This window comes from Gopherus evgoodei, chromosome 6 (assembly GCF_007399415.2).
Source record: "Gopherus evgoodei ecotype Sinaloan lineage chromosome 6, rGopEvg1_v1.p, whole genome shotgun sequence".
Taxonomy (NCBI): Eukaryota; Metazoa; Chordata; order Testudines; family Testudinidae; genus Gopherus; species Gopherus evgoodei.
This window is the reverse complement of record NC_044327.1, coordinates 42749562-42770732: the sequence shown is the minus strand read 5'-3', so window position 1 is coordinate 42770732 and position 21171 is coordinate 42749562. Positions and strand designations below refer to the sequence as shown.

Genomic DNA, 21171 nt, shown 5'->3' with positions numbered 1-21171 from the left:
ACACTAACTGGTTAGCTTTTGAATATATGCTCATGCTGGCAGTGTCCATTGCTGCTCTTGTTAGTCACACAGGTGTGCAATTTTGATACTTTAATAGATTACCATCTACTTACTCAAATACAGTAGGTATGTATATGCAGATTACTGACTGAAATATACATTTTATCAATCCTTTCTGGGAATTCTAGTTGAGAAAAGAATGCTAAAAATCTCTTATGTGGTTTTGGAAACACTTTCTGAAGATTAAACGTCAACTCCTTACCACCCTCTGACAAATAATAACCTACTGAAAGGCTATATGCACTGAAGATTATTAGGTGTGTGCACAGGATACTAGGAAAATCTCAAAAGGATCAGAGATGTGGTGTGAATAATCAGCCAAGTTTGGATTCTTGAGCCAAGGCTCTCTCGCCTGGAAATCCTGCAATAAAAAAACGGTTACTCACCTTTGTAACTGTTGTTCTTCGAGATGTGTTGCTCATATCCATTCCAGTTAGGGGTGTGCGCGCCGCGTTCACGTTCATCAGAGAAACTTTTACCCTAGCAACACTCGGTGGGTCGGCTGGGCGCCCCCTGGAGTGGCGCCGCTATGGCGCTCGATATATACTCCAGCCGACCCCGCCACCCTTCAGTTCCTTCTTGCCGGCAACTCCGACAGTGGAGAAGAAGGGTGAGTTTGGAATGAATATGAGCAACACATCTCGAAGAACAACAATTACAAAGGTGAGTAACCGTTTTTTCTTCTTCGAGTGATTGCTCATATGCATTCCAGTTAGGTGATTCCCAAGCCTTACTTAGGCGGTGGGGTCGGAGTGAGATGTGGCAGTATGCAGAACCACTGCGCCAAAGGCTGCATCATCTCTAGATTGCTGGACCAGCACGTAGTGTGAGGTGAAGGTGTGGACCGACGACCAGGTCGCTGCACGGCATATCTCCTGGATAGGCACGTGCGCCAGGAAGGCAGCTGATGACGCTTGAACTCTAGTAGAGTGCGCTGTGAGGTGGCCCGAAGGGACATGAGCTAGGTCATAGCATGTGCGGATGCATGCAGTCACCCAAGAGGAGATTCTCTGGGAGGAGACTGGCAGACCTTTCATCCGTTCCGAGACCGCCACGAACAGTTGGGGGGACTTTCGGAACGGCTTTGTTCGCTCAATATAGAAAACGAGTGTCCTGCATACATCTAAGGAGTGTAGCTACTGCTCCTGCCGAGAAGAGTGGGGCTTTGGAAAGATGACCGGGAGGAAGATGTCCTGGTTGGTATGGAAGGCAGACACAACCTTAGGGAGAAACGCCGGATGAGGGCGCAGTTGTACCTTGTCTTTATGAAAAACAGTGTAGGGCGGGTCCACCGTGAGTGCTCTCAGCTCGGAGACCCGCCTGGCCGATGTAATGGCCACCAGGAAGACTGTTTTCCATGATAGGTAAAGGAGCGAGCAAGTCACTAGCGGCTCAAATGGTGGGAGCATGAGTCTGTTTAGGACCAAATTCAGATCCCAGGTAGGAGCAGGACGATGTACGGGAGGATAGAGACGCTCTAGGCCCTTAATGAACCAAGAGACCAAGGGGTGGGAGAACACGGAGTGGTCACCCTCACCTGACCGGAAGGTGGATATAGCCGCTAAGTGCACCTTCAGAGAGGATGTCACCAGCCCTGTTGCTTAAGGTACCAGAGGTAGTCCAGGACTGTGGGAATTGAGGCCTCCGAAGGAGTAACGCTCTGAGTTGCGCACCAGCAAGAGAAGCGTTTCCACTTTGCCAAATACGTGGAGCGGGTGGAAGCCTTCCTGCTGCTGAGGAGAATATGCTGAACCGGAGCGGAACAGCGCAACTCCGCTGTGTTTAGCCATGTAGAAGCCACGCCGTGAGGTGGAGGGCTCGCAGGTCTGGGTGACGAAGCCTGCCGTGGTCTTGTGTGATCAGGTCTGGGAGGAGAGGGAGGGGAACTGGGGTGTCCATGGACAGATCTAGCAGGGTGGTGTACCAGTGCTGTCTGGGCCACGCAGGCGTGATCAGTATCAGATGCGCTTTGTCCCTGCGGAGCTTTAACAGGACCTTGTGCACCAGGGGAAACGGAGGGAAGGCATACAACAGGTGGTGCCGCCATGACAGGAGGAATGCGTCTGTGATCGACCCCGGAGAGAGACCCTGAAAGGAGCAGAACTCCTGGCACTTCCTATTCGAGCGGGAGGCGAACAAGTCTATGCGGGGAAATCCTCACCTCCGGAAGATCGAATGGATGACATCTGGTCTTATTGACCACTCGTGACATAGAAAGGACCGGCTGAGCCGATCTCCCAGAGCGTTCCGGACCCCCGGAAGAAAGGACGCCACTTGGTCTATCGAGTGGGCTATACAGAAGTCCCAGAGTCGAATGGCCTCTTGACACAGGGGAGACGAGCGGGTCCCCCCTTGTTTGTTGATGTAGTACATGGCCATTGTGTTGTCCGTGAATACCGAAACACAACGGCCGTGAAGATGTTGCTGGAACGCCTGGCACGCAAGGCGGACTGCTCTCAACTCCCGGACGTTTATATGGAGTGTCAGCTCCTGGTGCGACCAAAGGCCCTGGGTATGCAGGTGACCTAGATGGGCCCCCCAACCGAGGGATGATGCATCCGTCGTTAAGGTCATCGACGGTGGCTGTGGATGAAACGGCATCCCTGCACATACCAGGGATGGAGCTAGCCACCAATCGAGGGAGCGGAGGCGGCTGGGGGGAACTGTCACCAGGGCGTCTATAGGGTGCCTGCCCGGGCGGAAGACCGAATGGAGCCACGTTTGGAAGGGTCTCATGCGGAGTCTGGCATTCTTGGTCACATAAGTACATGCGGCCATATGCCCCAGGAGGCCGAGGCAGGTGCAAGCTGAGGTGATTGGGGAGGCCTGTAAACCTTGTATGATCGATACGATCGCTTGGAAGTGGGGCAGAGGCAAGTAAGCCCTGGCGTGAGTGGAGTCCAGCATTGCCCCTATGAAGTCCAGCCTTTGAGTGGGGACCAGGGTGGATTTCTCGGTGTTGAGGAGTAGGCCCAACTGGGAGAATAGGTCTGTGACTATACCAACATACTGCTGGACTTGAGATTGAGAGGTCCCCTTGATGAGCCAGTTGTCCAGATACGGGAACACATGTATCTGTTGCTGGCGGAGGTGGGCGGCGATGACGGCCATGCACTTCGTGAATACCCTCGGGGCCATGGAGAGGCCAAAGGGGAGGACTGTGAATTGGAAGTGCTGGTGGTTGGCCATAAAGTGAAGGTACTTCCTGTGAGGTGGGAAGATGGCAATGTGGAAGTACGCGTCCTTTATGTCGAGGGCGGCATACCAGTCTCCAGGATCCAGGGACGGGATAATCGTTCCCAGGGAGACCATACGGAACTTCAACTTGAGCATCCATTTGTTGAGTCCGCGCAGGTCTAGGATAGGTCTGAGGCCTCCCATGGACTTCGGAATCAGAAAATAGCAGGAGTAAAACCCCTTTCCCTTCTCGTCTAAAGGTACCTCCTGTATAGCCCCCTCAGCGAGGAGAGATTGGACCTCCTGTATGAGGACTTGCTCATGAGAGGGGTCCCTGAAGAGGGACCGGGATGGGGGGTGGGAGAGCGGTGATGAAGCAAATTGGAGGTGGTATCCTTGCTTCACTGTGTGCAGAACCTAAAGGTCCGATGTCAATTGGGACCATGCCGGGAGGAAGTAGGAGAGACGGTTGGAGAAGGGAGGGAAAGGATCCTGTCCTGAGACTGGTACGCCGTCCCCAGGCGCACCTTCAAAAGTTGGACTTAGGGCCCGGTGGTGCCTTAGAGGGCCCATGGTTTTGGCCCCCTTGGGGACCGGACTGGCGTCTGCGGCCATCCTGCCCGCGCCTTCTACTGATGTCCTGCCTCTGCCAAGGTGGAAAGTATGGGTGGTGTGCTTGGGGCCTGAGGGGTCTACGCTGGGTTACAGGGGTATGCATCCCCAACGAGCGCATGATGACTCTATTATCCTTCAAGCTCTGCAGCCTGGGATCAGTCTTTTCCGAGAACAAATCCTTGCCATCAAAGGGTAGGTCCTGGATGGTGTACTGCAGCTCAGGAGGAAGGTTAGAGACCTGGAGCCAGGAGATGCGCCTCATGGTGATTCCCGAGGCCAAAGTTCTGGCTGCTGAGTCGGCTGCGTCTAGGGAGGCCTGGAGAGAGGTCCTGTCCACTTTCTTTTCCTCCTCCAGGAACGCGTTAAATTCCTGGCATGAGTCTGGGGGTAGCAGCTCGGTGAACCTACCCACTTCTGCCCAAGTGTTATAATTGTATCGGCTCAGGAGAGCCTGTTGGTTGGCCACTCGGAGCTGTAGGGTCCCCGCTGAGTACACCTTCCGACCCAGGAGATCCATCCGTCTGGCCTCTTTGGACTTTGGGGCCGGCGCCTGCTGGCCATGTCGCTCCCTTTCCTTGACCGACTGGACAACTAAGGAGGCGGGAGGAGGATGAACGTACAAGTACTCATACCCCCGAGAGGGTACCATGTACTTTCTCTCAACTCCCTTTGCTGTCGGTGGAATGGAGGCTGGAGACTGCCAGAGGGTGTCGGCAGTGGCCTGGATAGTTTTGATGAATGGCAATGCGACCCGGGTGGGAGCATCAGCGGTGAGGATGCTCACTACAGGGTCCCCGACTTCCGGAACCTCCTCCACTGGGAGGTTGATATCAAGGGCCACCCAGCGAAGGAGGTCCTGATGGGCCCTGAGGTCTACGGTGGGGGCCCTGATGAGGAGGTCCCTGCCACAGCCTCATCCGGTGAAGAGAAGGAGGATACCCCGGGAATGAGAGGGTCCTGGACGGCCTCCTGCTCTTGGGACAGTTCCTGCTCCAGCTGCCCCGGGGAGTCCGGAGGATGTGTCGCGTGCTCTTCTGACTCAACCGCAGGGGGGCAGGAAATTGTGGCCTCTGGTGCCCGATGTTCTGAGGCAGCAGAGCGGATCTGGACCAGGGGGGCACCCTGGGCTTGGTGTTACACCCAGGGTGTCCAGAAGGACCACTGTTGAGGTCCTACTTCCTGCGGCCAAGAGTCCTGGAAAACCCCCGTAGGTAGGTCCGTATCCCGGTCCTGATCGTAATTGCTGTCCGCCTGGGAGGATATGGACGTGTGTCTGGACGGCCATGGTGGAGCAGAAAAACCTGGAGCTGAAGTCCTGACTGATCTCGCACCTCTAGATCGTGAGGACCAGTGCCGGTACACCGAGCGGTACCGAGGGCGAGACCGGGACCTGCGACCGGATCGGTGCCGGGAGATCGACCGGGATCTTGAGTCTCTATGCCCTGACCTGCTCCGGGAGGTACGGTGCCGGGAACTGGAGCGGTACCGTGAGTAGCAGGTTGGGGAGCGAGAGACTGGTCGGTGCCGAGAGGCCGACCAGTGCCGAGGCGAGGAACGGTGCCGGGATCGAGAGCGACGCCGGGAGCAGGAGCGACGTCTCGACGCAGAGCGCCTGCGGGATTGCAATCATGAGCGGTGCTGGTCCGCTGCACTGACTGACAGCAGTCTGCTCAGGGTCGGCTTGCCTATGGACTGTAATACCCGCACCGGCGGTGCCGGGGGTAGGGGCAGTGTCGCCTCGGTGATGGCGATCAAGTCCTTCGCCACGGAGAAAGTCTCCAGGGTAGATGGCAACGTGAGCTCTACCATGGCCGGTGCCGGGGAGCTGTCAGGTGCCAGACTCAACGGCCCTTGTGGGGCTGGAGTCGACGGTACCGGTTTCGGCTGTGCCGCGGCAGGTATTGGTGCCGGGCGGTCAGATCTAGGTGCAGTCTCTGGCTGCAACGCTGGTGTTGCCGTCTGACCTTTCGCCGTCTTCAACCTTGGGGAGAGGGAGCGGCGCGGAGTCGATTTCGGTGCCGGCGGTGGCCGGTGCCGGTCTTCCTTAGGCGTACCAGCGACGCCCGGTGCTGTAGGGGTGCCTCTGCTCACCGACTGGCTCGTGCTCGGTGCCGAGGGCGACGGTGTCAGGGCCGCTTCCATTAGGAGCTGCTTCTACCTAATGTCCCGCTCCGTTTTAGTTCTAGGCTTAAAAGCCTTGCAAATTGGGCACTTAGCCGATAAGTGTGATTCCCCTAGGCACTTCAAACAGGAGTCGTGGGGATCTCCTGTCGGCATCGGCCTATGACAGGCCGAGCACTGCTTGAAACCCGGTGAGCCAGGCATGAGCTCCAGCACCGGGTGCGGGGAAGGGGTTACCCCCCGAAACCTGCAACACTTACTAACTAATAACTATAACTATGAACTATAACTAAATCTAACAAACTATATATATACACAATAACAGTTAACTACACTACGAATATAACTAGAAAAGACTACGAGTAGCTAGGGAAGGTGGAGGTCAGCTAAGCCACACTCCACTGTTCCAACGACCGACATGGGTGGTAAGAAGGATGAAGGGTGGCGGGGTCGGCTGGGGTATATATCCGGCGCCATAGCGGTGCCACTTCAGGGGGTGCCCAGCCGACCCACCGAGTGTTGCTAGGGTAAAAGTTTCTCCGACGAACGTGCACGTGGCGTGCACACACCTAACTGGAATGCATATGAGCAATCACTCGAAGAAGAACAGTCTCTTTTGGAAGTTTTCTGATCTCACTGGAACCAGGAAATGCACAGACATGTGAAAATGAAAGAAGTGTGAGAGAGAAGACTTTTCCAAAGTTTTCTGGATTTCTAATTAAGCTCAGTATGTTTTTGTGTCTTGTTTTATCCCACAGTAATCAGTGGTTTGATAGACAACATCAAAAAGCATCTGCATCACTGAAACATTACAATAGCACGTGAGTGAAAAATAGCTAGATCTATGGCAACAGAATATTTGCAACACAGAGAGCAATACTGATTCCAGGTCTAGCAACATTGCCTGGTTCCAGCAACTTAACTTGTATTTTTAATTCCACACATTCCTCTAACTCCAACTTTGTCATCATCACTGACAACCCCCCTCCACCCAAAACACCCGCAAACTCCAACAAATAGCAGATGTCAGAAAGGAAAAATGTGGCACATACCCTGAGCCACTGTTTCTCTGTGAGAGCATCACTGTAGTCCACATCTCTGCGCTGACGGGACCCCCTCCCAAATATTTTTTCTTCTTCTTCCTCACAAGTGAGCCTTTCTACTTCAGCATCGTCTTTAATAATCCAGGATGGCAGATCATCCTCCTCCATCAAGCGAGGCTTGCGCTTGGGATTTCGGGCATCCTCTCTGCGACGATCCATGTCCATACGCTGCAAGGGCAATCAAAACAGTGGTTAAGACCAGTGAGGGAAAGCTGGGTATTTTATACTGCATTAAGTTTTACATAATGTTCTTTTAAAATCAGTCTGACTACATTTCCTTCCCAATTCTTCATACTTCTATGGAGTATTTATAATGAGGAATATCCATACATGATAATTGGTCATGAATCTTCAGTTCAGGTTTGTTATTACACAGTGGCTTCTATTTCTGAGGTACTGAGAACCTACAGTTCCCATTGAAGTAAATGGGAAGAGCAGGTACTTAGTGCCCCTGAAAATCAGGCCATAACAGTAGTGGGATAGTTACTGTTTAAAATGCTGTCTCTGCTTTTGCACATATTTTATAGTGTATTATCGCTGATATAAGTAATTTATAAACACTAAAATTGTTTGATAACAACCCTTGGAGGTGTTATTCCCATTTTACTGAAGGGAAAAACTATGTCCAAAGCTGCAGAGGGACTTATCTGAGCTGGAATTAGAATAAAGAAGTTCCTAAGCCTCAATCCTATTCAAAGGACACCTTGTCTCTTTGTCATCAGAGCTAGAATGCTATCCACTTGGAATGTTGATAGCTGTTTACTGGAATACCACATATAAAATTTAACCACCCCCCCCAACCCATCAGATTATGCTACTTAAAAAGTTAAGTAGAAGTAGAAGTATCAGATTGTGTTACAGCTCTAATATTTTTATGACTCAAAGAAATGCCTGGTTTATTTTCATACTTGGCAAGTGCTTATTCCATAAAATAGAGTACACTGCTGAGATTATACAAAGCTGCATACAGGATTTGGATTCCCAATTCCATTTAACTAAGTAGTTGACCATTAGGTGGTTGCAAAATTTTTGGACATCATATTTTGAAAAACAATAAGGTACTGTAACACTGACAGCTGCTACAGCTGTGGTCACTAACTTGTTACAAGCCTTTTTTCTCACAAACAATCCATTCTTACCTCTGTTGCGGCTACGAACGGTACTATATCTAATGCAAATTGAAGAGCATCTTCCTTTCACCCCTCTGGGATAACCAAAGCACAAGTGATCAAGTTGCCATCTTGAACCTTCTTACACTGCATGTATTTTAAATATAACTCTACATTACACAGACTTTTCTATTCGCCTTTTTAAATATGGCAATTTCTGTATTAACTAACTGGCAACCTAGCACAGGTTTCAACTGTTGGCAGGTCTGGCAAAGAATGTACAGCTATAATCAAAGAAAAGGCCTCAACAGGCCTGTTTTGATTACTTAGTAGCAAGGATTAGTAAAGTACACTATTCCCATAAGTTGCATAGATCAGCATCCTTTAAATAATTAACTTTTTACCCTTGTAGAAGTGCTTGGTTTGCTATTTGCAAGACATGGATTGAAAGGCTAAGTTAAAATGCATATTAATTATGCTTTTCTTTCTGAGGGAAAACATGAGAGGAAAAAAGTTAAGCCACTCTCCTTGAGCCTGACTACAAAAGATTGCAAGTGAGGATTCTGTTCTCCCAAAGCTACTCATAAAAGCCCTTGTGTTACTGGGACATCTATGATCAAATCTTCCTATATGTCAGTGACAGACAGATAAAACAATTAATGGTTCTATCTGGTGTCACTGTAACTCTGGTACTATACTGAGGTTATACACATGCACCCACAGCAACCTCGGTTATGCCTGAAACTAACCTAGTGACTAAGACCCCTGTGCTGCAAACACGTCCAGGTAAGTAAAAGTTGAGCATGTGCTTGTTTGAATGATCATGGCCTAAAACGGTCAGCTTCAAAATCAACCTGTATTACTGAACTATGAAACAGGCAGTCTATTCCTTCTATATTATCACTCATTTGGTCCTAAAAAGGAGCAACAAGGGGGATGACTCTCATCTAGAGCTTACAACTACCTATTTTTAGCATAAGGATACTGCCATTTTGGTTTTGAGAAGAAAAATTAATTAAAATAGCACAAATAAAGTATCAGCTCAAACCTGTTGGATCCTAGGATCTTATTTCAAAGGATGATTTCCGATTAGGAGTCCTTACTTAAGTTAAAAAATAGCACTAGACACAGCTTTATTTATATTATATTTTAACTAGAAACAAGTTTATATTTTCCCTTATTTTGCTTATCAAGTAAGGCAGGAAAAGTTAAAGATTTGTTGCAACACACTAATAAACATTTCAATGACACAGCTAAGTCTCACTGATGATTTTTTCTATTCTTGCTAGTTAGTGGTGCAACCAGAAAATAAGGTTGCTATCCCTTGCAGCAAGTGACAAGAAAAGTCAATAATAGATGTGGGTTAGAGGTTGTCCACAATATTCACAGTTGTTAACTATCACTACGCATCTAGTGATACCATGCCACTGGGTGCCTAGGAAAAGGGAAGGAAAACACATAATTCTATCATTGTTGAGTCAGGGGACAGATGTGCTTGAAAGCACTTGATGAGGCCCGAGTTACTCTAGTTTAAGTAGAAAGCTTCCTTTCCCTCTGTGATGTTTCTCCTCCCTAAATTCAAGGTAGGTTTTGATCAGATTTAGGAGCAGTTGTAGGGGGTGGGTGGAAGGGAGGGGAATGAATTTTGAATGTTAAATAACTGGAAATAACTGAAGGTGGCCCTAGACAAGAGCTTATTTATAGTAATCTGAAACTGAAATAGAGAGAATGCAGAGATCCAGTCATTTAGTTTCACAGACACCTGTCTTGAAGGCTGGACAGAACTCCAATCAGTACTACTTTGGCATTAGTATTATTATTTTTTTAAAAATAAAATTTCCAGCTGATGCCTTGCTGTCCATAAACTCCAGCTTAAGAATCGCTGCCGTAGGCAATTTCTCCAATATCTAATGCCATGTCTGAAAAGAAACCTGACAAAATGCTGGGATTTCTTTTTATTTGTCCATACACGTATAAGTCCTTTAAATACTGGCGTCTGCCAGAATTATAAGTAAGCACCCAAAAGCAAGAAAGAATTTCAATTCATTACTGCCTTTCAAACGCAAAGCATGCATTTGCCTTGAAATCTGCCTATAAATCTTTACTCTGAACACTGAAGGAGGATTAAATGCAATACTTCTTGGCCTAGAAATAGGAAGTGCTTCCTGCTACTGACTAGAAGATCCAGGTGGAGTGGGGAGGCTTATAGTAAATCTCAAAGACCCAACAGGTGGATCTGTTTGGAATTCATGCGCTGAGCCTCTGGGCAGGCAGCACTATCTGTGTGTGGAATAAGGAGTTGAAAAGATTCTAAAAGGACAGAATTATGGGATAAAAAGGAGGAGAGGCATTCCATTGATTATCGCAGCATACAGAAATGTTTATAAGACATGCTACAGTGATATTATACTACAGAGAAGTATTTATGAATAAGGTAAGGTAAGAATATCTCAGCCACAAATATCTTGTTTTCTGGTGCTAATGACTTGGCTGTAAACTTGGCTGTATTCTTACTTAATACCAGAACAAAGAATATTTTCAACATAAAGGCCTGATACTGGGATGCAATGTGGCTAGGCACAGATGTACTATTGTGTAACTGATTATGAGACAATCACAGCAATGCAAGGGGCTCATTTGGTTTGCTAAATTGCTTCTATGACCCTGTGCACCACTGCCAGCACAGGAGGCATGGCCAGGAAAGTAATGTGGCTGCAGCTTCTTTACATCTCACTGATCACTAGCTGCCATATCAACCCCTTCAGGTTTCTCTGAGTTATGCTGGAGGGCTGGCCTGGCACACAATTGGCCCTAATCAGGAAAGCAAAAGCCACTTTTGCACATCCTTTCCTGGATGGTTTTGTATGCTCTTCAGCTGCATATGAGGATTTAGGCCAAGGAACAGTTATAATCTGAAAATAGAGTGTACAAATGGTGCCTTCTTGCTAAATCAATCAACTCCCATCTCTATTCAGTCTTGCAAAGGGAATTAAAACCAATAGTAAAAGGTTCTATAGCCATATAAATAAGAAGAAAACAAAGAAAGAAATGGTGGGACTGCTAAACACTGAAGATGGAATGGAGATTAAGAATAATCAGTCTTTAATGAGGCTAATGAGGAGCTTAGGGATAATGGTAGGATGACAAATGGGAATGAGGATATGAAGGTAAATATTACCACATCCGAGGTAGAAGCCAAACTCGAACAGCTTAATGGGACGAAATCAAGGGGCCCAGATAATCTTAATCCAAGAATATTAAAGGAACTGGCACATGAAATTGCAAGCCCGTTAGCAAGAATTTATAATGAATCTGTAAACTCAGGGGTTGTACCGGATGACCGGAGAATAGCTAACATAGTTCCTATCTAAGAAAGCGGGGAAAAAGTGATCCGGGCAACTACAGGCCTGTCAGTTTGACATCTGTAGTATGCAAGGTCTTGGAAAAAAATTTGAAGGAAAAAGTAGTCAAGGACATTAAGGTCAATGGTAACTGGGACAAAATACAACATGGTTTTACAAAAAGGGGATCGTGCCAAACCAGCCTGATCTCCTTTTTTGAGAAGGTAACAGATTTTTTATACAAAGGAAATGCAGTGAATCTAATTTACCTCGATTTCAGTAAGGCATTTGATATGGTTCCACACGGGGAATTATTAGCTAACTTGGAAAATATGGGGATCAATATGAAATTTGAAAGGTGGATAAGAAACTGGTTAAAGGGGGGACTACAACGGGTCGGACTGAAAGATGAATTGTCAGGCTGGAGGGACATTGCTAGTGGAGTTCCTCAGGGATTGGTTTTGGGACCAATCTTATTTAATCTTTTTATTACTGACTTTGGCACAAAAAGTGGGACTGTGCTAATAAAGTTTGGGGATGACACAAAGCTGGGAGGTACTGCTAATACAGAGAAGGACCGGGATATCATACAGGAAGATCTGGATGACCTTGTAAACTGGAGTAACAGTAATAGGATGAAATTTAATAGTGAAAAGTGGAAGGTTGTGCATTTAGGGATTAATAAGAACTACTGTTATAAGCTGGGGAGGCATCAGTTAGAAGTAACAGAGAAGGAGAAGGACCTCGGTTGATCACAGGATGACTATGAGCCGCTAATGTGATACGGCTGTGAAAAAAGCTAATGCGGTCTTGGGATGCATCAGGCAAGGTATTTTTAGTAGAGATAAGAACGTGTTAGTACCATTATACAAGGCACTGGTGAGACCTCATCTGGAATACTGTGTGCAGTTCTGGTTGCCCATGTTTAAGAAAAATGAATTCAAACTGGAACAGGTTCAGAGAAGGGCTACTAGGATGATCCGAGGAATGGAAAACCTGTCATATGAAAGGAGACTCAAAGAGCTTGGCTTGTTTAGCCTAACCAAAAGAAGGCTGAGGGGAGATATGATTGCTCTCTATAAATATATCAGAGGGATAAATACCAGGGAGGGAGAGGAATTATTTAAGCTCAGTACCAATATGGACACAAGAACAAATGGATATCAACTGGCTATCAGGAAGTTTAGACTTGAAATTAGACTAAGGTTTCTAACCATCAGAGGAGTGAAGTTCTGGAACAGCCTTCCAAGGGGAGTAGTGGGGGCAAAAGACATAGCTGGCTTCAAGACTAAGCTTGATAAGTTTATGGAGGGGATGGCATAATGGAATAGCCTAATTTTAGCAATTAATTTGTCTTTGACTACTAGCGGTAAATATGCCCAATGGCTTGTGATGGGATGTTAGATGGGATGAGATCTGAGTTACTACAGAGAATTCTTTCCTGGGTGTCTGGCTGGTGAGTCTTGCCCACATACTCAGGGTTTAGCTGATTGCCATATTTGGGGTCGGGAAGGAATTTTCCTCCAGGGCAGATTGGCAGAAGCCCTTGGGGTTTTTTCGCCTTCCTCTGCAGCCTTGGGCACGGGTCACTTGCTGGAAGGTTCTCCGCAGCTTGAGGTCTTTAACCCATGATTTGAGGACTTCAGTGGCTCAGACACAGGTTTGATACAGGAGTGGGTGGGTGAGATTCTGTGGCCTGCATTGTGCAGGAGGTCAGACAAGATGATCATAATGGTCCCTTCTGACCTCGATTCTATGATTAAGAAAACCTTCTTCTTCCCAACTTGACTGAGATCTCAAGGCTGAGTATACAGGGCTGGCTGACAGAAAACAAACAACTTTTTCCTTGTTAACAGAGTATACCTGATATTAAAATTACTGAGAAAGCAAACATGGAACCCTCATCCCCAATGCTAATATGAGCAGAACTTTTCAGACTAGAACTGCATTTCCATGTGTCTATCTATAATAGGTTATTTTATTAACAATTAAAGCATTTCCTATCCACTAACGCTTGCCTTAACTCCTTGGGTTTTGAAGGATATGTTAACTTCATTTCCAGACGTCTAACACTTAGGGTACGTCTACACTACCTGCCAGATTTGGTGGGTAGCGATCTATCTATCAGGGATTGATTTATCGCGTGTAGTGTAGATGCGATAATCGATCCCCGACTGCTCTACTGTCAACTGCTGAACTCCAGCTCAGTGAGAGGCAGAAGCAAAGTAGATGGGGGAGTGGTGGCTGTCGATCCCACGCTGTGAGGACGCAAAGTAAGTGATTCTAAGTCAATCTAAGATACGTCGACTTCAGCTACGCTATTCTCATAGTTGAACTTGCATATCTTAGATCGATCCACCCTCCACCCCCCAGTGTAGACCAGACCTTAGTGTCAGCTCTTTACTTTCCTTCACAGCAGATAAAAATTGATGAATTTTTTAAAAAGAGAATCTGATTTTTATTACTGAAATCACATTTTTGAATTTATTTAAATTATAATACATTTAATTATAAGGTTTTCTTTTTAAAAATGAACTTTAACTGAAATCTGAATTTAATACAAAATGTGTTGGTCTAAACTTATTATAACCTCTCAAAACATTTAAATAAAAAAATGCTGAATCCATAAGCCTCTATCAAAAACTTTGAATAGAAGGCTGCTTTTCTACATAAAGAAAGAATATGGGGGGAAAACATTCAACTTTTGAGGTCAAGCTTTTATGGCACAGTAGATCATATACTGTATTAGGGCTTGTTTTGTTTAATAAAACTAAATTTTATATGCAGGCAACGTCAATAGCATTCCTCAGTAGACACTTGTGAGTCCACTTTGGTGACTCTGGAAGATGCAGTAATAGCATAACGGTTCATAAATGTATGGACGGATGACTGCACAGCAGCTCTGCAAGTGTCCAATATTGAGAAGTCACTGAGGAATGCTATCAGTGTTGCTTGCACTCTCATGGAATGAGCTAGCACCCTATGAGGGGTTATACTGGCCCTGCACTGGACAGGATGGGGTGCTTCCCCTTCGCGTGCTTCCCCTCAGCCCCTTAGCGTGGGCTGAGTAAGCCATGCCCCCTCACCCTTGCTGGGATGCTCCAGCTGGAACCACAGTATAAAATGGAGCAGCCCAGCTCAGCCTGGGCTGACTGCTGAGGAGAGAGCCTGCCTGTTGCAAGCTCCCATTTGGGAGCTGCTGAAGCCCCAGACTGCAGAGGTCAGGTGTGTCAAGACCCAGGCAAATACCAGGCTACCTACAGAAGCCGTGAGGACAAGGAGCCCTCAGGATCTTAGCCTGCCAACTGCCCCAAAAGAACAGAAACCTACAGATTATGGAACAGGTAGGAAGTAGCTCCTGGGGATCGGACATTGTGGAACTTAGAACAGGGTCAGCATGTTTCAGACTGATCCCCACTAACCCAGTGGAGGAAACTCTCACCACTGACAGGACCCTGGGCTGGGACCCAGTGGAGTTGGGAGGGGCTTGGTCTCCCTATCCCAGCTGCCAACCCGCCCTCTTCCTGGCTTCTAGGCCCCACCACCTTGCGTGGAAGGGCTGTCTTACAAGTTCTGGCCGCTAGGCCCCACTACCCTGTGCGGAAGGGTGGTCTTACTGGCTCTGGCCACTAGGCCATACTGCCACTAATCCAAGGACAATCACCCTGACAGAGTATACCCCATTGTGACACACCCATTGAGGAGGTGTAGCTGAAGCTATTTCATATGCAGTCTTCATACCGGATGTTATTTTTGAAGAGACTGCTTGACCCTTTGCGCAATCTGCATATGACACAAGCAGATGAGGTGAAGCAAGAAACAGAGAATTGTGCATAAGGAGGCTCTTGCCATCAGAATTTGCAACTCGTACAATCCTTTTGTGAACGTTACTGCTACCAGGAACACAGTTTTCTGACACAAAAGGGAAAGGGACAAGGTTCCAGGGGCTCACACAGAGGTCCCATCAAAGCCACTAGGACTGAGTTATGGTCCCACAGAGGAACCAGCTGTCAGAATGGAGGATGGAGAAAAAGAAGCCCTTCCAAGAATCTTGCTAGCATGGCCCCGGAGAAGACTGATCTTCCATGAACGGGGGATGAAATGCCGAAATCGCTGTCAATGAGCTAAGTACGAGTCCTGACGATTGAAGGTGCACCAGATACTCCAAGATGTCCTGGATTGAGGCCAGCGTCAGTTAGCTTCAGTTGAATTCTGGCCAATGACCACACCAAAAACTGCTTTCAATTCGCTGAATAGGCCATTCTGGTAAAGGCATTTCTACTGCTGAGTAAAATCTGTTGAACAGTCGTTGAACAGTCACTGAACACCCTCTTCCTTCTCATTTAGCCATGAAGCAGCTTCACCGTGAAATGTAATGTGTCACCGTGATTCTCTGTGAGATGGTCAGGATGGAAAAGAAAGGGTATGGGGAAGCTCAAATGACAGTGTGAGAAGGTCAGAGAACCAGCACAGGCCTTGGCCATGCTTGGGCAATGAGAATGAACTTGGCCCAATCTGCTTTCAGTTTGAGGATGACCTGTGGGATGATCAGGATCGGGGGAAAAGCATACACAAGAGCTGAATATCAGCTGAAATAGAAAGCATCAGACTGAGGCCACGTCGAGAGCAGAACAGGTGACCTTTCCTGTTGTCCCTTGTAGCAAACAGATTGACTGTTGGCATGCCCCAAGCTGTGACAATGACCTGGAGGATGATTGTCTTCAGAGACCACACGTGACTTGGAAAAATTTCTGCCAAGATGGTCCGCAAGATGATTCTGGACTATACGCAAGTGGTCAGCTATAGAAGAGATACTCTCCTCAGTGCAGGACTGACACAAACGAATTGTGTCATGGCCAAGCATCCTGGGCCATGCTCCCCATGGCTTGTTCACATAATACATCAAAGAGGTATTGTCACTAAGTGTATGAACCACAAATATGGTCCAGAAAAGTGTGGTATCCATTGTAGATGGCCCAGTGCTCCAGCATGTTGATATGCAGCGATGACTCTTGCTCTGACTACACACCTTGAACTATCAGCAGCCCCCGGTTTGCTCCCCAACCCATAAGGGAAGCATCAGTGACAACAGACCTGTTAGGTTAAGTGCTGGATGAAGGGAACACCCTGGCAAAACATGCTCTGGACACATGCACCATTGCAGGAAGTCCAGGACCAGTTGAGGAAGAGAGATCAATCTGTCCAAGGTGTGAACAGTCGTACAGTAAACTGTCCTGAGCCACATTTGGAGTGGGCAAAGATGCAGCCTTGCAAACTGGACCATCTGTGTGCAAGAGGACATATGGACCAAGAGCCATAGGCATATCCGAACTGCTGTGGAAGGCTGAGACTGCACACTGAGGCTAAGGTGGAGAATCACCTAAAAACAGCCAAGTCGAGCAAGGGCAGTGTAGCGCTGACATGAGCAAGATCCTTCTTGTTGTGACTACCCCTCAGTAACCAGTATTCCAGATAATGGAAGATGTGGATTCCTTTCTTCCTGAGATATGCCATCACGATGACCATACATTTGGTAAAAACCTAAGGGGCAGAAGAGAGGACCAATGGAAGCACCATATACTTAAAATGGCACTTCGCTATAATGAATCAAAGGAATTTTCTGTGGTACAGCAAAATTGTCACATGAAAGTAGGCGTCCTGGAGGTCCAGAGAAGCAAACCAGTCTTCATGGACAACACAGGGAGAACAGTCAATAGAATCACCACTCAGAACCTCATGTATCTGATATTGTTGAGGCCACAAAGGTCAAGATGGGTCTTACTCTTCCCTTGAATTTGGACACCTGAAATTACTGGGAATAGAAGAAGTGACCCTGGTGTTCTGGTGGAACCTCCTCCAGCACTCCCTAAGCCAGTAGAGAGAAATTTGCGCCCGGAGCAGTATCTTATGAGAGGTGTCCCTGAAAAGGAAAGAGGAGAAAGGCTGAGGGGAGTGATGGAGAGGAACTGGATAGCACAGCCTGATCTGATGCTGCTTAGGACCCAGCTGTCAGTGGTGAATGAGCCCCAAGCATTGTGAAAGCAGGCCAGCCTGGGCCCAAAAAGAGTAGACAGGGAGAAAGTAGCAGTGACTGGAATACTGCTCTGGACCAATGCATCAAAATGGGTGCTGGGAGGGTGTGTGGACTGTCCAAACCCAGGACCTGACTGTCTTGTCCTAGAGCAGTGGTTCTCAAATGTCATTGCACCACGACCCCCTTCTGACAACAAAAATTACTATGCTACCCCAGGAGGTGGAACTGAAGCCTGAGCACTACCAACCTAGGTGGGGATGCCAAAGTCAAAGCTCCAGCCTCACCACCCCAAGCTGGAGGTAGTGGGGCAAACCTGAAGCCCAGAGCTTCAGCCCCTGCAGGAGGCCTGTAACCTAAGCCCTGCAGCCCATGGCTGAAGCCCTTGGCTTGGCTTCGGCCCCAGGCGGTAGGACTCGAGGTTCGACCCAGGGCCCCAGCAAGTCTAACAAGAGCCCTGGCTATTGTACATGCTGGTGGTGCAGAGGTGCCACTACAATGGTCAGCAGTGGTGGCAGCAGTAGCAATACTATCTGCAGCACATATCTAAGCAGACTTTCCGCCCCAAGATAATGCAACTACCCCAGAAAAGCAGGGTTGCGACCTACTTTGGGGTCCCAACTCACAGTTTGAGAACCCCTGTCCTAGAGAATCTATGCTCTTTTCTGGGGTACTCGCATTATCTCAGGGAGGAAAAGGCTGCGCAAATATGTGCTGCTGACGATACTGCTGCTGCCGCTGTTGACCATCATAGTGCACCTCTGCGCCACTAGCATGTACAGGACTGTAGGATAGTGTCTGAGTTCTTATGGAATATAGTCTCTTGTCCGTCTTTCCCACAACAGCGCTTGGCCACTGAAAGGCAAATCCTCTGTGGCCTGCTGCATATCGGGAGCAATGCTTGAATTCTATAGCCAGGAAACCCTTCTCATGGTCACTGCCAAGGCCATCAATCTGGACAAAGTATCTGTGACATCCAGCATGGACTGCAGTGAAGTCACCAAGCAGCCTTTGGTGACAAATGCCCCAAATTCCTCTCTCGGTGTTCTGGGAAGTTGGTCTGCAAATTTAGAGATAGCTGGCCAGTTCATAAAGTCATACTTGGACAGCAATGCCTGCTGGTTAGCTATCTGCCTTTGCAAGGAAAAGGAAGTATAAACCTTCCTGCCCATCAGGTCCATTTGTTTAGAGTCCTTATCCTTGGGAACAGATTTAACACTGCCCTGCCAAGCTCTTTGTTCACTGTAGTTACAACCAGGGAATTTGGGGCTGGATGGGAGTAAAAACCTTCAAATCCCTGCACCGGAATGAAGTAGCAGTATTCCATGTAATGTTTTGCAAGTGGTAACAAAGCTGGCATGCTCCAGAGGACTTTTGCAGGCTCAAGGAATGCATCATTAATAGGGAGTCAGCTCTCCCGGGACAGACAGCTGCAGGATATCCATTAACTTGTGAGTGTTCTCTTGCAGGAACTCTGCTTGAATACCCAGGGAAGCAGCCACACATTGCAAAAGGTCTTGGTACGCCTTAAAATCCTCCAGTACCAAAGGGGAGGAAGAGGTAGGCACTACTGAATCATTTGGGAACAAAGATGAAGTGGTTAACTCCACCAGAGTCAGATCATGCTCCAGGACTGAGGGACTTCTCTGGAATGACTCTGGTGGCTCCACAAGGTAAAGGACCATCTGATCAGATTGACGGTCACTGCCACAGACCTGGTCGTTGATCTCACCTTTAAGTGAGATGAGGAGTGGGACTTCTGCAACTGAGGAGCATCCCACACATTCCATGGGACCACTGGCATGGATAGGGCATAGGTGGCCAGTAGGTGCCAGGCTAGTGCCCCTCAGCCCGAGCGCGAGACAAGCACCAATCCTGGTACCCATAGTTCTCCATGAACAGCCCCTGCTGCATGTCAGATGATGGAGAGCGAGAGGCAGAAGGTTCTATTCTGGACATCAAAGAGTCCTGGCCTTCAGGGGATAAAGGTGGAGCCAACCCTGAGCGTGTGAGCAACTGCTCTGACTCATTTGTAGCCCAGAATAACGAAGGAGCTGCTGCAGATGGTGGACACAGTTCCAGCGGCACCGAGTATGCCTCTGTTGTTTCCGGAGTTGGAAGCTGTGTCAGTCCTGAAGTTGGCAGCAGTACCAAGGTAACTGATGGATTCTATGCTTAGCTGTAAATTAACACATTTTCATGGTTATATTAACCAATGAGAATGTACCTTTCTTTAGAAAATAAGTGAAGTGGGAAAGTTGATTAAAACTTATGATTTAAATCGAGGCTTTTCACTTGGTGATTTAAATCAGTGATTTAAATAGCCTTGATTTAAATTAACTCATCCTACTTTCCTTTAGAGGTTTTCAGGTGCATTAATAGCATGATTTAAGCACAAACAATGTCAAAACTGTCATTACTCCTGATCCCCTCCTTATTGGTTGTTTTGTGATGATGCTCAAGCTTTCTCCAAATAGAGAAAGCTTCAAAACCTTGTTGGAGTTAGCCATGAATTCAACAATGAGGTTCAACCTGCATTCTGGCTCCTTCCTTCTGGGCTGCCAGAATTAAGAAGCTGTTTCAGACAACAAATCTGCTTGTGTTGCACAGTGAAAAATAGATATTTAAATTTCAGTCTTTATCTCTGATACAACAGCACCCACATCAATCACCATATATCTTGTAAAGTCAACTACTCAGCTTGAACACAACAGGAGCAGCAGGAAATTGCACCAGATATACAAAAATGTGTATCTGCAATGGAGAGCGGGAAGGAGCCATTTAGTTTATTACCATGTTATGTAACTATAAACTTGACTAGCAGTGCTGGCAAATCAAACATTCTCCTCTTGGTTCCTGGCCTGCCAAACTCTTCACACCTGACTCCTATTGTGGGAATATTTAAATGACAGAGAACTCCTGAACAGACCCAATCTCACATATATCACTTCTTTCAAGTCTTCAATGCTTCGCTGGCAACGTTCAGTAGAGCATAGCAGGGCTGGGCTGGCAGTTTAATAGCAATATGATGCATTGCCACATGGGGGAAATGTTGCCTCTGCCATCTGAAGTTTGGTACAAGTGACAATTCACACTTGTGTACAGTGCTTTAAGGCACATCTCTGAGCAAGAGGTAGTGTGCAGCTGTATGTACTACCTCAGGGATTGTCTCTCAAGCTACTACAGTCCCTCCCAGCTTTCCGGATATGTGTCTCTCTGTCTGTCAACATTTTAGGAAATGCAGTGGCCTGCTCGCTCCCCCAATACAGGCGGGGCAGAGTGCAATGATCCCACCTCCACACTTCCCCCTTTCGGGTGTGTGCTCCAGCGGCTGCATGAACATAGGGTCTGAAACTGTGGCAGGCCCTTGCGTGTGAAGGTGTGGAGACTCCCTTCAGCAATCCCTGCCTTGGATGCTCACAAAATGGCAAATCTAATAGCTGTGCTTAGGCAGACTTCTTAGCAATTCACCTAGCAGCACAGCTTCCCTGCTACTAACAATGATGGACGTGCTAATGTAGACCAGATACTGGCATTTGTATCTAGTCCTGCTTAAAGAATTGCTAAACTTTCTCGGTGCAGACAAGGCAAACTGGACCTTTAACATCACCCTG

General features: G+C 47.5%; 1 protein-coding gene across 3 annotated transcripts in view; it reads right to left on the bottom strand.

Annotated features, from left to right (window-relative positions):
- The window catches only part of SMARCA2 (SWI/SNF related, matrix associated, actin dependent regulator of chromatin, subfamily a, member 2), a 187577-nt gene that overhangs the window by 45916 nt on the left and 120490 nt on the right, over window positions 1–21171 (bottom strand). For all 3 annotated transcript variants that reach the window (XM_030566024.1, XM_030566026.1, XM_030566025.1), the window contains exon 28: window positions 7026–7244. In XM_030566024.1, the coding sequence (XP_030421884.1) occupies window positions 7026–7244 (219 nt within the window). The remainder of the gene's footprint in view (window positions 1–7025; window positions 7245–21171) is intronic.